Genomic DNA, 16,040 nt, shown 5'->3' on the forward strand with positions numbered 1-16,040 from the left:
AAAAGGGCAGGAAGGGCGACCCAGGAAACTACAGGCCGGTCAGCCTCACCTCCATCCCTGGAAAAGTGATGGAACAACTCATCCTGAATGTTATCACTGAACATATGAAGGAAAAGGTGGTTATCAGAGGGAGTCAACATGGATTCACCAAGGGGAAATCCTGTTTGACCAACCTGATAGCCTTCTATGAGTGCATAACCAGCTGGCTAGATGAGGGGAGAGCAGCAGATGTCATCTACCTTGACTTCAGCAAGGCTTTTAACACTGTCTCCCATAACATCCTCATCAGAAAGCTCAGGCAGTGTGGCTTGGATGAGTGGACAGTGAGGTGGATCGAGAGCTGGCTGAATGACAGAGCCCAGAGGGTGGTGATCAATGGCACAGAGTCGAGTTGGAGGCCTGTGGCCAGTGCAGTTCCACAGGGATAGATTCTGGGGCCAATCTTGTTCAAGATCTTCATCTACGACCTGGATGAGGGGACAGAGTGTTCCCTCAGCAAGTTCACTGATGACACCAAAGTGGGAGGACTGGCTGATTCCCCAGAAGGCTGTACTGCCATTCAGCAGGATCTTGACTGGCTTGAGAGTTGGGCAGAGAGGAACCTCATGAGGTTCAACAAGGACAAGTGCAGAGTCCTGTATCTGGGAAGGAGTAATCCCACGCACCAGGACAGGCTGGGGGTCAAACTGCTGAAGAGTATCTCTGCAGAGAGAGGCCTGGGAGTCCTGATTGATAATAAGCTAAATATGAGCCAGCAATGTGCCCTCATGGCCAAGAAGGCCAATGGCATCCTGGATTGCATCAAGAAGAGTGTGTCCAGCAGGTCGAGGGAGGCTCTTCTCCCTCTATACTCTGCTTGGTGAGGCCTCATCTGGAGTCCTGTGTCCAGTTCTGGGCTCCTCAGCTCAAGAGGGACAGAGAACTTCTGGAGAGAGTCTTGTACAGGGCCACCAAGATGATCAGGGGACTGGAACATCTTTCATATGAGGAAAGGCTGCAGGAACTGGGGTTGTTTAGTCTGGAGAAGTGGAGACTGAGGGAAGATCTTATTAACATTTTTAAATATCTAAAGGGTGTCAGGAGATTGGGACATCCCTTTTTTCTATAGTATCAAGCAACAGGACAAGGGGTAATGGGATGAAACTGGAACACAAAAAGTTCCACTTAAATATAAGAAAAAGCTATTTCACTGTGAGAGTGAGGGAACAGTGGCACAGGCTGCCCAGAGGCTTTGTGGAGTCTCCTTCCTTGGAGGTCTTCAAGACCCACCTGGACATGTTCCTATGTGACCTTATCTAGGTGAACCTGCTTCTGCAGGGGTCATTGGACTAGATGATCTCTAAAGGTCCCTTCTAACCTCTACTATTCTACGATTCTATGATTCTGTGACCTTTGAGCAACTGTAAAGAGTCAAGAAAAACATACTAAAAGACATTCAGTGTGTCTCTTGTGTCTTGGCTTCTCTGTTTAGATAAGAACACATTTGGGATGTGTTCATCACAGAAGAACACATCCTGCATACTCTATATATGCAAGGCACCGTTCTTTAAAGATCAGAGGAAAGCATAAATTTTTGTAGCTCTGTGGCTGGTCTGTGTAACACCAGCATGTGGTATTTTTCCTGAGAACAGTACTTAAATGACAGGATGATTGGCAAAGGCAAAGATTTAGTATAATATCTAACTCAGAAGAATCAAAAGCAATTAAAGCAAGTGAGTTAAGATGGATTTAAAGTACCTCATAGTTGGTGGTATATGGAGAAGGTATATTAGCCTCAAAGTGCACCACGTGTAGTAGGAAAAATGAGATAATGCTTTACAAAGTTCTGAAAAGGCACAGAAATTTTTTACTAGTACACAATCTCATCATAAAATTGATAGTACAGTGAACTCTTTCTGAGCAGCATGACTTCTATACTCCCAGAGTCTGGCACTGTGACTTTAACACAAGCTCACTCACCTCATTATCCTGATGATTAATTTCACTAAGATTTGACTGCTGCAAAAGTATGTTCAGAAGCCTGTGGAAGCAATGACATAATCAGTCTTCCATACTCCTAACTAAATCTGAAAAAATTGGCATTGTTTTGAGAAACAAAACATGAAATTTCAAGAAAAATCAGTGATGGGCACAAGTCAGAATCTGAGGTCTGAGCTTTGTCATAGTAGAAAAGCAGATAGGGGTTTAATGTTTTACTGTAACAACAGAAGTTTAGTGCTGGGAATTAAAAGCAGATCCACCAGGAAGGATCCATGTGCTGATTGCCAGGCCAGCATCAGAGTGTGTAATACTATACATGTATGCAGGTTGTGGTAGCTTCGAAATTGACATCCTATTTTATAAATTTTTAAATAGAGTGAAATGCTAATGACCAATTTCTAAAAGAGTTTTTCACTCTCCTTAACTCTTGGAGTAATGTGATGTTGTATACATGTTTGTGTGTGTGCATATATGCATACTATATATTTACACACACACAAACTGATAGTATTTTACAAGGCCTTAAGATGTGCCTGCTGGGATAGGGCCATTGTTCTGGTATAAATAGCAACACATTGGTGCACATTTTATAGAATATCAGACTACAAACACTCCCCTCTGGTGGAGGGAACAGTTAAAATAGGACTGTTACATGAAATATTACTCAAGTGCAATAATATTTCTCATACTACTTGGTGTTTGCTTTTCTTTTCCTTTGGTATCCTATGAAGATGTTCTGAAATCACTATAGGTTTGGCAAAGATCATTGTGTTTAATAGTAGGATGGTAAACATTTGAATTATGTACATGAGTGGACCATGGAAATGAAAAGGGTCATCCCGACACAGGGTGATTATATTTTTTAGGGTTTTAGGTTTTTTGGGGTTTTTTTGTTGATATTTTTGTTGTTGGGTTTTTTTTGTTGTTTTGTTTTTTGGTTTTTTTTTGAAAGATATACAAAGTGGATTGGGAATGATTTGGGAAATTCTGCAAGTGAAAAGCTTATCCATTGGTAATACCATCTCCAGATACCAGAAGTCCAAATTTTTTCTTTTTGACTAGGATATCCCTAAGGGCTGAAGACTAGGCAGATGCCAATGGTTTGCTAGGACTTCAAAACCACTTATATACGGATACAGATACTTGTAGAAAAGGATGTTACACATTTTCTGAATTGTGCAGCCAATGGCACAGTGGAGTCATACTAGGAACTCTGGAAAGGATGACATTTTAGGATTGCTATGATTGGTTTTCTAAAACTCTGTGAAAGGGAAGAGACATTTCGTGGTTATTTTGTACAATGATTCAGAATCTTGGAAATTCAGTATCTGAAAACAGGTGTGGATAAAAATGGACTGGTGAGCGGGTAAAGTGAAATAACCATAATATGCTTGTAAACCACATTTTTCACATAGTTTTATAATCTGATACATGGTTCTATAGTTTAGCCACAGATTAAATCAATGGAAAGGGTGTATGTGAAGGAAATCCCATTCTTTGAGTGTAAAACTTCAAACTTTGGCTCATTTATATCCTTAAACCATTATGGCAATGTAAGTGCTACCACTCAAATGCATAGGTGTTCAGCCATGCAGTTGAGATTTCTCTATTAACTACTCTGAAAAACATGTATCAGGAAGTATATGGATTCTGTTTCCACCTTTCCTCTTGGCGCACTGGAGCACATAAATCAGTTATAAAATCAATATGTAAATTGACTGATGACTGTCTCTTGTCTTTCCAGCACATAGGTTTGTAGCAGCAGGCTGCCAGCTTTCAAACTTGACTAAAAAAAGCATTTTTGTAGGTGGTGATTGTCTATATTGTTTTGGCAACAACACGGGATTCAAGAGAATGACAATAACTGTGATGGAAAAGCCTCACCCACAGTGCTCTGTGCGTATCTTCTGGGCTTGGAGTAAACCTTAATAAGGAGACAGAGGAAAGGGAATTGCACAACTGGTAAACTCTTGTGCAAAGCAAAGGTCTGCCTGTATCCATGGAGAATGTGAAAACCATTCAGGGAATCCTGTTTGCTGGTAAAGTAGATTACTGTTCCCTTTCAAGTAGCAGCATATGCAGTGTTGTATATTGCCTTCTTTCTGTGGAGGCTTTGTTTAATGATTTTGACCTGTACTTTTGCACAAACCTCAAACTATTCTCTTCAAGTGATGCGTGAAAAGCAACAATAATGTGGAAAATGAAGAAACCTGTTTAAAAAGACTGGAAACACACAGAGGTCTGGACTGGTCTGGTATGGTGACAGCAGCAAAACTGGAGACTCACTGATTAAGTCACATGAACATTATGCAGGTACCACCTGTCTCTAATGTCTTCCTATACCTCCAGAGATGATTTACTTAGGAGACTTTTTTGAGTGAATTTATTCAGATATACAAATAAACATTAGTTAAATCTTCGTATTATCACAGGCTGGAATGAGACAAAGAGGATTTCTTAACACGGTTAAGTTGTAAGTTGTTACTCTACCTCAGTAAAAATAAGTTAAAAATGAGCCAGTCCACCAAACCTCATCTTCCCCTTTGCAATAGGGACTCTCTGAGAGGTTGTGTAGAAAACTTTTCTCACATTTTCTGTATTATTCAGAAGAGAAGTCTAGAGAAGGAGCTTCTTGTAATATATCTTCTAGGGAGGCAGCAGCAAGGGAATTGGTCAGCAGAAATCCAGGTTTTCAACCTCAATGAGTTTTTTTTGTCCTCAGGCTGTTGTGATCTTAAACTAGGTTCTCCAATTTATTTGGACCTATATCTCTGTCACACAAGAGTAGTACAAAATTTTCCTCCTCCCTAGCCAGTTTATGTCAATCACTAAACAAAGAAGCAAGACACAAGTGTCACATCTAATCTTCCTGACTTGGGCTCACTTTGTCCTGGGTAGCTTGTGTTTGTGGCTATGTGTTGAGATTCAAGCAGCAAATGCCATTGAAGCCTGGAACATACCTCACATCAGGCTCTGCAGTAGCAGCATGTAGTGGCAACCTTCCATTTTTGTCAGGTATGTTTTGCTTAGCACCGTTTCTGAGCAGGCTGACACAGCCTTCCAGCCAGCCCTAAAAGAGAAATTAGAGCATGTCAAAGAGGAAAGTGAAATGCATCAGGCTGGATCTTTCTTTGGTGGTTCTGGCCTCTGTGTGTAACTGTAGCTGTTTCTACCAATAGGGGAACTGGTCTTTTATTTACTCAATAGAGGTCTCTCAGCACTGAGACTGGTTCCCCTTTAGAGTCTGAATCTCAGACTAGCTCAGTCATTCATTTTTCTGTGATAAGGTGTTTCCTTCACATTGCATTTTTTTTCTGCAGCTGTGGCAAGCACCAACTGACTAAACAGTGGTGAAAAACCTGCTAATTCTTGTATCACTAGCAAATGTTGCAAATGTTCCTGCATGTGGGTTTATTTATGCTAGGTTAAACAAGAAATGTGAGCAGTTAATCTCATTTCCTTTATGATATTTTAGCAGGGATGGCAAATCAACAGCAAAAAGCCTTAGAGTGTGGTCTTACAAACATTGTTGCAGAAGTTTGAATAAGTGACAATGTTAGACTGAAAACAACATCAAAACAGATGGAATGAATCAGTTTTTGGACTAAAACCTTCTACTGATCACCTCAACAGAAAAGTAAACAACCTGGTTGTGACTCCATAAATCTTTCAATGTATACTTAAGTTGAAGGGAAATCAAACACGTGTTTAAGTGTTTTGTAAAAACCTCTATACAAAAATGATAGAGACTGTTCCCTCTGGTGTGAGTTACACTGGGTTGGCATTACCAGTCTTTACAGTGTAAAAAGTGTGGAATACTAGAATCAGAACATCCCCACTGCTGCTCCTGCCGGAAGTACAAGACCACTGAATTACGTGACTGTGGAGCTCTACTGAATTCAATTCTCTGGACAGACATCAGAGCCAAATGCTTTCTAGGCCTCTGATTATATCCATCACAGAAACAGAAATGGAATCTTCGAAGCCTGGGTGGTTTAAAACTTTTCCAGTAATTTTTTTTTTTTTTTTTTTCCCAGAGAATACTTTTTCCCCTCTGGGAAAGGAGGAAGGAAAAAAGGAGTATGACACTTAATTGTGGGATTTTTTAAAATATCTGGCAGAGGAAATGTTTATTCTCAAATAACTGAGGCATGCTCTTTGTGCTGAATGACAGTCCCTGTTTTGCTGTTTTCTACACTTATTTTCTGACTGAGTATCGTATAGCTGAACATTGTTTTTGTCACGAATTTGCAGGAAGAAACCAGATGCAAGGGATTTGATTTAATTACCCTGCCATGATATCTGTTTAAATGAACTGGTAGTCATCCAGACATAACTCATACTGTGCAGCATTGGTGAACATTCCTTCCTCTTTTCCTTCTAACTTATAATAGAAGTCCAGGATCAGCCACTCTGCCTGGATAATTTGGTCCCCATCCCCTCTCTGAATCCTGAATACTCTCCAGCAAGCAGGAGTAGAAGATTAAGGAGAAGAAGACCATTCTTGTGTGTTTCAGATAGAGAGCACTACATCTTCTTTACCAAAAGTCTCAAAGGGATGTCTGTCCCTACTGTTACTTGTATGTGGGTTGACTGAGGGATTGGATTACTTATGATCTGAGTATCTGCACGTAAGTTCTGAACCAGGGTGCTCAAGGTCCAGCACTTTAGTGAAATAAAAAGCAGTGTCCTGGCTCATGTGGTGTGCAGGATAACATGCTCACTGACCATAGAATTTGAGATAGGAATACTATCTCTGGAGCATAAATATCTTATGCTGATAGTGGGAGGAGATAAGGTAATCTGCATACTGAGAACAAGAGGGGACTTTCCCATGCACAGAAACAAGTGGTTTTCTTGAAACCACAAAGAAGACCCTGGATCTAGTGAGATTCCCATGCCATGCACTTATTTTACAACCTGAAACAGAAAGGACACTCTGACAGGAATCCAGATCCTTTTCTATTAATCATTATTTTCAGTTTTCCATTATAATAAGGCTTACAGTTTCACTGTTTTCTAGGACCAAAAGTTTTATGTGTGGGGTTTTTTTTTTGGGTTTTTTTTTTGTTTGTTTGTTTTTAAATTTTTTGTGTTTTTTTTTTCTTTCTGTAGTATTTACAGAAATCTTATTTGGTCTGCACATTTACTTCCTTTACTCCATCTATCTTTCCATCCTTTTCCCCCAAGTCTTGGTACCAGATAAGTTGCCAGAGATAAACTGGTACGTCCACAAGCATCTTGAGTATTAATATTGGCTCCCATCTTCAACAGAAGCTTCACTGTATCAACCTGGCGTCCTGACACAGCATGCATCAAAGGTGTGCAACCTGGGGAAGAAAGTCAGATGTTCTTTTACAATTTTTATTTTGTCAAAGCCGTAAGACAGAGATATTTTCTTATTTACTAATGATGACACTGTCAAGTTAACAAATCCTTTCTCTGTCAACCATCCAACAATTGTACTCCGCTTTTTGTAGATAGAAAGTAACTGCTATGCCAGTTACTGACCACTGATTTTAAAAAAAGCATGACTTAACCAGCAAAAGCCTTGCCTCATTAACTCTCCTGGAAATAAAAGTGTTTTTCTGCTGACAAGTGCCCAAGATGAACTGCTGGTTTTTCACACAATTTTGGAGGCTTATATTCTTGAGAGTGGCTAGTAACCAGATGATGCTTGACTAATTTTCTCAAACCCCAGCTTTATTCTGTCTCCGTGTATTCAAAAGATGTATGAAATCAAGCCCAGTCTCATGCAAGGGTCTATGTGTATGTCAATGCTTTATGTAGACAATGACTTATTTTATAGACTGGATTTACTCACAAGGAAGTGGTCAGGCGCAGCTAGCACGTGGGTTTATGAAAGACAGCTCCTGATCTCCTTCTGTGACAAGATGATCCACTGAGTGGATGAGGGAAAGACTGTAAATGTTGTCTACCTGGCTGAAGCCAGTTGTCTGAGGTTCAACAAAGACAAGTGCCAGGTCCTGCACTTGTGCCACAACAACCACAGGCAATGCTACAGGCTTGGGGCAGAGTGGCTGGAAAGCTGCAAGGTGGGAAAGGACCTGGAGATGTTGGTCAACAAGCCAGCAGCGTGCACAAGTGGGCATGAAGGCCAATGGCATCCTGGCTTGTATCAGGAATTGTGTGGTCAGCAGAACCAGAGAAGCCGTTGTCCCCTGTACTTGGTGCTGGTGAAGCTGCACCTCAAGCTCAATGTTCAGTTCTGGGCCCCTCATTACACTCTCTACAGCTACTTGAAAGGAGATTGTAGTGAGGTGCATGTTGGTCTCTTCTCCCAAATAACAAGTGATAGGACAAGAGGAAATAGGCTCAAGATGTACCAGAGGAGGTTTAGATTAGATACAAGGGAAAAAATCTTCACCAAATGTTTCTAAGCATTGGAACAAGCTGCCCAGGGAAGTAGCTGAGTCATCCTCCCTAGAGGTGTTTAAAAGACTTGTAGAAAGGGAACTTAGGGACATAGTTTAGTGGTGGACAAGACAGTTTTGGGTTAATGGTAGCACTTGATGATCTTAAAGGTCTTTTCCAACCGAAATTATTCTATGATTCTATTATAATATCATAGAATCATAGAATGGTAGGGATTGGAACGGACCTTTAGATATCATCTAATCCAACTTCCCTGCAGAATATCTTTTAATTGCTTCTTATTCCTTCCATTCTGTTGACTGCTGTAAGAGATTTCTCTGCAGAATCTGAGAAGAGATGAAAATGACTAAGCTGTGAATAAGCATGAATGTTAGAAACTACTATAAGCTTCATACACAACTGAAGAATAATTGTTATTACATTTTGTTCTTTGTTTGCAATGTTTCTTACATTTTGTTCTTTGGATTCAATGAGACTGCTGATCAAATTCATGCTACTTGACCTAAGGTTATGCGGACTCTGACACACATGCAGGATATGAGCCATATGTTTTTTCTTGCAAGATTGGTCTTTAATTTGTACAGTGTAGTAAAGCACCTTATTAGTAAAGCTGAAATTCTTCTCTTTGCTGATCAGTCTTTCCCCACCAACCTCCCTCTTCTCTTGATAAAGATATGGTCTGGGAGCATCTTAGCTTGATTAAGCATTTTCTATACTGACCAATAGACGTTTTGAAGATAGAATGGTGATCTGATTTAAAGTGTGTGAAAAATTTGTAACAATTAGAAGAGTCAATGTTCATATGAAGTCTTTTAAAAAGACTGCAAAAAAACCCCAGCTTTTGCATAGACAAAGTCTTCCTTGAGAGAAACTTCCAGAGATTTGTGATTCTAATTCACTGGGGAAACTTATACATGTAAAACCCAGACAATGGACAGGACTTTGTAATAACATTAAATAATAACCTGGACACAAAATGAAAGGGAGCACAGTCTCACAGATAAAACAGAATACTTAGATCAGTGCACATTGTACAACCTACCCTTTGGCAAACATTTACATTGCAAAATCATTCAAACTGTGCCTGTATGCATACTTTTTAAGTGCAAAGACTGCAACATTCTACTCTAGAGATGTACAGAGTGAACAGCATTTGGTTTGTTGAAAACGATATCTTTTACTTCTCTGAAGTGACAACAACTTCTCATCATCTCCGTAAAGAAGATAAAGTAGGTACATGATAAGTAGGGTCTGATTATAGCAAAGCAACTTATTTGTATCACTGTAGAAATCTTACAGTCATAGGGGGAAGGAAGTATCCAAATTGAGCATTTCCAGTGGATGTTCCAAAGAATAACTCAAATTTCCCTTATTCTGCTACTAATTATAATTTGCTGAACACACAAGTCAGGATAAACAACTGGAAAATTTAATGCTCAGCCTTCATTTACCCTCGGTGTCGCAGCACTCCAGGATGGAAGGATCTTCTTGAATCACTGCAGTTAGTGTGTTCACATCACCATTAGCTGCTGCTTGGTAAACCACAGTCAAGTCAATCTCTTCTGCTGCATCACCTGCAGGGGAGGAGTATGCCCATGAGTAAGCAGAAAGCAAGTACAAATGATTAACAGTGAAAATAATGACACTCATTTCATTGAGTTTTTATGAATACACACTGAAGGTGGAACAAAGTGTATCTAATCAGTACTGTGGTTTTTCTTAGTCATCTGAAACTTGGTTTTCATTATAACTTGTTCCTAAAACTGTGCTAAAATGCTGAGAGGACGTAAGAAGACTTCTGGAAAATTTCCACTTCTTAGAAGAAATGATATTAACATTAATGTAACATGATTTGAGAAACAATGAAGTAATAACTTAATTAGTTGATAATACTGCTGGCTACGCTTTTGTGAGATAGAGTGTGATCTTTCCAGTTTCAGTGTTATCCAGTGTTACCAGTCAGAAGACTGAGGCTTTTCACTTTCACTACAGAGTATAACATTTGTCCAGCCACTGCACTATCTTGTCAGCAGGAAAAAGTAAAACTGGCACAAAAGTCACACTAGACAGTCAATCACAGGCAAGACATTAAGTGACTGGTGAGACTGGTGACTTATCCTTACTGTCTTGTCTTCTGAAGAAGGCATAACTATATCAGCTGTGCATAAAAAAATGAGATGTTTTATAGAGAATTTGAAAAGTTAGTAAAAAGTCTTTTTCAAATAAAATAATATGTTAACTCATTGATATAAATTCTATGCATGTATTTTTGAGTGAGAAAAGCTCTGGAAATAGAATTTTGAAGTATTAGCCACACTGTTCATGTTGTGATCAGATATTGTTGCAGCTGAGCACCCTCATGAACACCATGTCCAGTCCAGCCTAATTCCCTGTATGTGACCTTCTTTCCCCAGAATGCCATCATCAGTCTTGACTTCAAAATTTGGCTGCCATGGAAAGATGATCAGCTCTTACTCTGGGAAAGGTTAGTTTGTCAAAGCTGAAGCTCTGGTTGTGGGCTTGGGAAAACCGGAAAGCTGGTATGAAATCTGTCTTCACCAGTGAACAAATTCCCTTGCCATCACTGCTTAACTGAACAGAATATAATTTCTTTTCTTTACTCTAGCTGCTCTTTCAAATTACACATTTGATAAATTGTATAAATTAAAAATGTTAAACCGTGTTTTAGTCTATTTGTGAGTGTTGCTGAGGGAACTTGTTACTTGGCAGAAGAGCTTTGACCCAAGTGCTTGGGAAATCAGGAGAAACTAGGAGTCACTGCCTCTGGAGTCATCATCAATGATTAGTAGATGAAAAAAAAATGACTTTCCCATAGGACTCATTAATCAGATTTCCTTATCATGGCAGATCTGAAGACTGCTCTCACAATCAATAAACTCAGCAAAAGACATGTTAATAACTAGCTCAGATCTGAGCTACTTCCTTACTCAGAGGCATGTACTATGTGCTAGGTGAAAGGCAAGGAGAGAAGGCAGAGGTTCATCGATTGTGTGGCTTCTCTTGGCCAGTCTCTGGAGCTACACTGGAGGTGTCAGCCATGAGCACCGACACAACTACTCTTACCACTGAATCTGATGGGTCTTACATGGGAACAGTACAGAGAAGATGCTGCTGACCTTGGAAAGAAAATGTTAGATGTACTGAGTGAGAGAGTGGATCAAAGAGCCTCTCACCTCCTTTTATGCATTACACATCTAAATTTTGTACGTGTCTTTTGCTGTTTAGCCTTGCCAGTACTGTTAAATTTTCTGATTGTGAGTTAGGAGCAGTGCAATCCAGCCACAAAGGCAAGCTCTCCATCTCTCAAGCAGAGTGGTTGCTTGTACAGAGGTCAGGATGGCAGGAAGATAAGGACAAAAATGCACACTTGTGTGTGGGTCCCTGACTCCCTCTCCCCTTTTCATCTAGGACTAGAATACTTTCTCCCCTGGGCTTTTGCTTTTACTGGGCTGAAAATGCATTCTTCCGAGTAATTATCTTCCTGTATGAGGAGAGAACGCAAAACTCTGAATTGGCAGCTGAATGAACAAAGAAGTTACCCTACATCTGCTCTTGCAGAACACAGACTCCACTCATGTTAAAGGATGGTGGCATGAAACCACGTCAAAGATTCCCATTTCCCCATCCATGAGCTCTAGCTGTCAGAGCAAGGAGAGGCAGGTGGACTAGTCTCCTTCACTGCTGGCAAGGGAGACTGTGCCATGAGGAGCTGATGAGTACACATATTGTGCTTCTGACATTAATTTAGTTTCCGTAGGATGACGTTATTTCAAGTGGTGTGTCTTTAACATGGTGTATGTCTTGGGTGGGCAGGAAAGAGGAAGATGGATATGTGGTCTTCTGATGCTTCACATGACAGGGAGCAGAAAATGCTGAGAGGGCTTGGATGTAATTTATGCTGGATGTGCTTGGCTTCAGGTGACAAAACATCCCCCTCCTCATCTTCCTCCACCTTATCCTGTCAAGCAATGAGGGGGCATGGGTGCGAAGTTTGTAGGCCATTTCTTTTTGCAGACAGCTTCCTGGGCATAGGTGGAATGGTTTGGAGAGTGGGTGTTTTGCAGAAGGTGACAGTGAGGTACTGAGTGCTTACATTCCTCTCTGAGTTTACCTGGCTGGGGATCCTGGCTGCAGCTGGGGCACCAGCACCATGTGGGATAAAGGCATTGTGACCTCCAAATTCCCGACTGTCCATTATTTCACTTGTTGTGAAGTAATACTAATGCAGTTAATAATGAAGTTCTGTAAATACCAGTGAGTGCTAGTGCAATTTCAGGTACATTTTATATTTTATTTTGGAAAATTGCTGTGCTGTTGGTGGAAAGAAGCTGTCAATCAGCTTCAGGAAAGCAAAAGGTTCAACCAAGAGCCTGTGTATGCAGCTAGAGTAGAGACAAACTGCAGGCTGGCACAGCAGTGATGTACAAAGGTCTGGAAGAATCTTTGTGAGCAGAGACCAAATCACATATATAGTTGTGACATCTTTTGTAGCTAAAATCCTCAGAAAGGATCAATGTTAAAGGCTAGTCTATCTAATATAAGTGTCATTTCTTTAAGACAAAGCAGTTGTGTGTTGGAATAAGGAGTATATAAAGAAACATACAGAATGGTCACAGGACTCAGAGTAATGAAATGCTGCTTGTTGCATTAAACCTTCTCTGACTCTGCTATGAAGAATGCATGTTTTACATGATCTGCACCAACAGCTGATGTTTTACAAAATTCATGTTAGATGTATGTAAATGCATGCTTTCTCCTGCATTGCATTTTTCACCTCTAAATATAAATTTGCTACAGTTTAGTGTATATAGTTTTGACAATGACTGATTTAAACCTTGTTAAAACACTAAGTTTTGAAAACAGAAGGCTGTATAACAGGATAATTTATATTCACCATGAAAAGAAATATTTATGTATGTAATCTACTCCTCTCTTTCCTATGAAGCCTCTTGCCTCTATCAGTAACCAAATGCCTTATCTGATGTCACACAGCTTGTTGGCAAGACAAGATACTAGACACTTTAATTGCTTTCAGCAAGGGTGAGTGGGAGGTGGATGAGTGTGGTTTTTAGAAATTTGGAAAATTCAGAAATTCACTCTCTCATAGTATGGTTTATTGGTTGCTAAAAATCCCTATGTGTGCCTGTGTGTGCATATACCAGTCCAGCTGTACCTTTGTCTAGCTTCTCTGTTTAAATGGTAAACATTTGAGCCAGGTACAGAACAGATTTAAATGGCACCATGCAGTATTAGGAAGGGAAGAGTTTCTTATGTTGCTTGATTTCTTTAACTCCCACATTGCTACTGCAGTTACTATTTGTAAGTATTATATGATATTAATGAGCAGTACTGTGGGAAGTGTTGCAAAGAGATAGTATTATTTTCAAGCCTGGAATGCTGTTTTTTTTGGCCTGTAGCTGGGACAGATTTCTGATGGGTAGAGTGGAGAAAGGATTTTTAGGGAGGGCTGGGTTATTTTATTGGACCAATAGATATTGATCTGGTAAGTTTGAAAGCTAGTCCATATTCTCCCATTGTTACAAATTGAAAGTCATTCCCCTTTCTTGCTAAAACAAATGATGCAAGCTTAAATCAATAATGTGCCAAGATGTTGAAATGCTATTTAGGAGCTATTAGGAGCAAGGGGAGGTGTTGGCAGATGTTGCCTCACAACTCTCACCACTTCTGTTCAGATAAGGTGGTTTGGGTCAGTGGGATCCTGCATTGCTGCCTGCCCCCTTATCCATCTGCAGACTTGACTTCTCCTTCCCCAGCCCTGCTCATATTCCAGCCTCATTCCCAACACCACATCCATTGGCTCCCTGGCAGCCATTTTCATGGCACTGAGTATATAGGGATTCCCCTCCTTTGCCAGTCTCAGCACTGCTTGGTTAGCATGTGGCACAGAGTACCCTTGTAGTGTCTGCAGAAGGAGAGCCTAAGAATGGCTGTTTGGAGCTGCAGATCAGTTGACCTCACACCTCTGTCTTGTTGGGGAAGATGCTCCTTCTGCCATTCGCACATGACCTAGAAGCACCTGTCTATTCCTGCAGTACAGATCCTCTTTCTGCCATCGCACTTCCCTTCCTCCTTTATTTTTGCTGGTAGCATTTTTTTGTCTCTCAGTTTTTCTCAATGGCTTCCCACTCTTCGTTGTCTGCTTAGAGTAGGGGTCCCAGCTGGCCTAGTGTAGGCCAGAAATCTCAAGACTTGCTTCAGGCTTTGAGTGCTACCATGTCTGAAAGGCAGCCATAGGTCTACTGCTTTACATGGAGTGTATTTACTTTGGGTTCAGCTAAGCAGTGCAGTCTACCATGAAAGTACAACCTGTGGGACCTAGACACTTGAAAATCACTGCTACGTCTGTCTTCCTGCTGCCCTTCATCTTTTTTTATTTTTTTTGTACAATTAGCACCTTTGTTGTAGGGCAGCATGGCCATGTCACCATAAACGCTCTGCAGGTATACACAGCAAACTGTGGCCACTGCACAAATTATTTGGCCATCTGACTTAAAGACAGCTTAAAGAGTTCCTGCTTTGGGAATATAAAAGGTATGCCACTATGTTCCTGATAGTATTATAAGCTGTAAGACATATAAACTTGTATTGGCAAATGAAGACATGGAATTCAACCATTTAACTTAAAAACAGACAACAAAGAGATATTTGTATTTCCATAGCAACCTTACACTGTAGAAAATCTTAATGTTGAGGCTTTTAAGGATATCTTAAATTCACAGTTATGGCAATACTTACCTATACAGCTAAGTCAAGTTTATCACTTGTCAACATCTTGTCTTTTTAATGTATACAAACTAGTAAACTTATGAAAATCAGCTTTTCTTAAATTTTTACTCCATTTTAAACTGCTCTGTCTGCTAATATTGCAATTGTTTTCTCATATATATATATATATATATATCCATAAGAGGACCAATACATACTATAAACAATAAATATTTACACACATCTCTCAATGCTAAGCATAAGAGCAATCAGATGCTGTTTCTGTTCTGCTTAAGATTTTATTTTAAAAAATGACTGTAGCTGAAATAGGCTGAAATATCCCTGTCTAGAACTAATGGAAGAAATTCCTTCATATGTAACCAAAATAAATCTCTATGAGTCCTAATATTTTTAAAAAAATCTTTGTTATTCATTCTGTCAAGTAATCTTAGTACATTTGCATGAGAGGCATGAGAGGACCAGAGGATTTTGAAATTAGTAGCAAGTGACTTACCTTTGTGCTGATCAAACACTGATGAGGAACTGAAATCCATTGTGGTCTGTCTTATTGTTTACAACTAAAACAGACAAATGCCATCTCTAGGGTTTTCAGGGAAGAATGCCATATATTACAGTAAACAATACAAGGATAGCTTTCGTCAGTCTTCTTGCCAGAGAATTAAACTCGCTTTACGGCTGCAGGTTGTTGTCAAGGCAAGGATATTATCACTAGCCCAATGGAAATAGCATATTCTGTTTGTTATGGACCCACTTAAAATGACATCCCTGGAAGCATAACTGAGCTTCTGAAAAACATCTCAGCTTCAGCGAGTGAAACTGCCTACTAGCAGTTCTGAGAGATGCTGCAGCTCATCCAGCCTCAGCATCCTCAACAGCTCATAGACAAACAATCCTCA

The 16,040-nt window shown here is 40.0% G+C and overlaps 1 protein-coding gene across 1 annotated transcript in view; it reads right to left on the reverse strand.

The window, feature by feature from the left end:
- ANKRD55 (ankyrin repeat domain 55) overlaps nucleotides 1-15,677 on the reverse strand; it is a 47,272-nt gene extending 31,595 nt beyond the window's left edge. Inside the window, exons 1-5 of the mRNA XM_062019374.1 lie at nucleotides 15,628-15,677; nucleotides 9,828-9,958; nucleotides 7,180-7,310; nucleotides 4,941-5,050; nucleotides 1,960-2,020 (exon numbers count right to left, since the gene is read on the reverse strand). Of these exons, the coding sequence (XP_061875358.1) occupies nucleotides 1,960-2,020; nucleotides 4,941-5,050; nucleotides 7,180-7,310; nucleotides 9,828-9,958; nucleotides 15,628-15,677 (483 nt within the window). The remainder of the gene's footprint in view (nucleotides 1-1,959; nucleotides 2,021-4,940; nucleotides 5,051-7,179; nucleotides 7,311-9,827; nucleotides 9,959-15,627) is intronic.
- Nucleotides 15,678-16,040: the final 363 nt, after the last annotated feature.

The sequence above is a fragment of the Colius striatus genome, chromosome Z (assembly GCF_028858725.1).
Source record: "Colius striatus isolate bColStr4 chromosome Z, bColStr4.1.hap1, whole genome shotgun sequence".
In the NCBI taxonomy this organism is placed as follows: domain Eukaryota; kingdom Metazoa; phylum Chordata; class Aves; order Coliiformes; family Coliidae; genus Colius; species Colius striatus.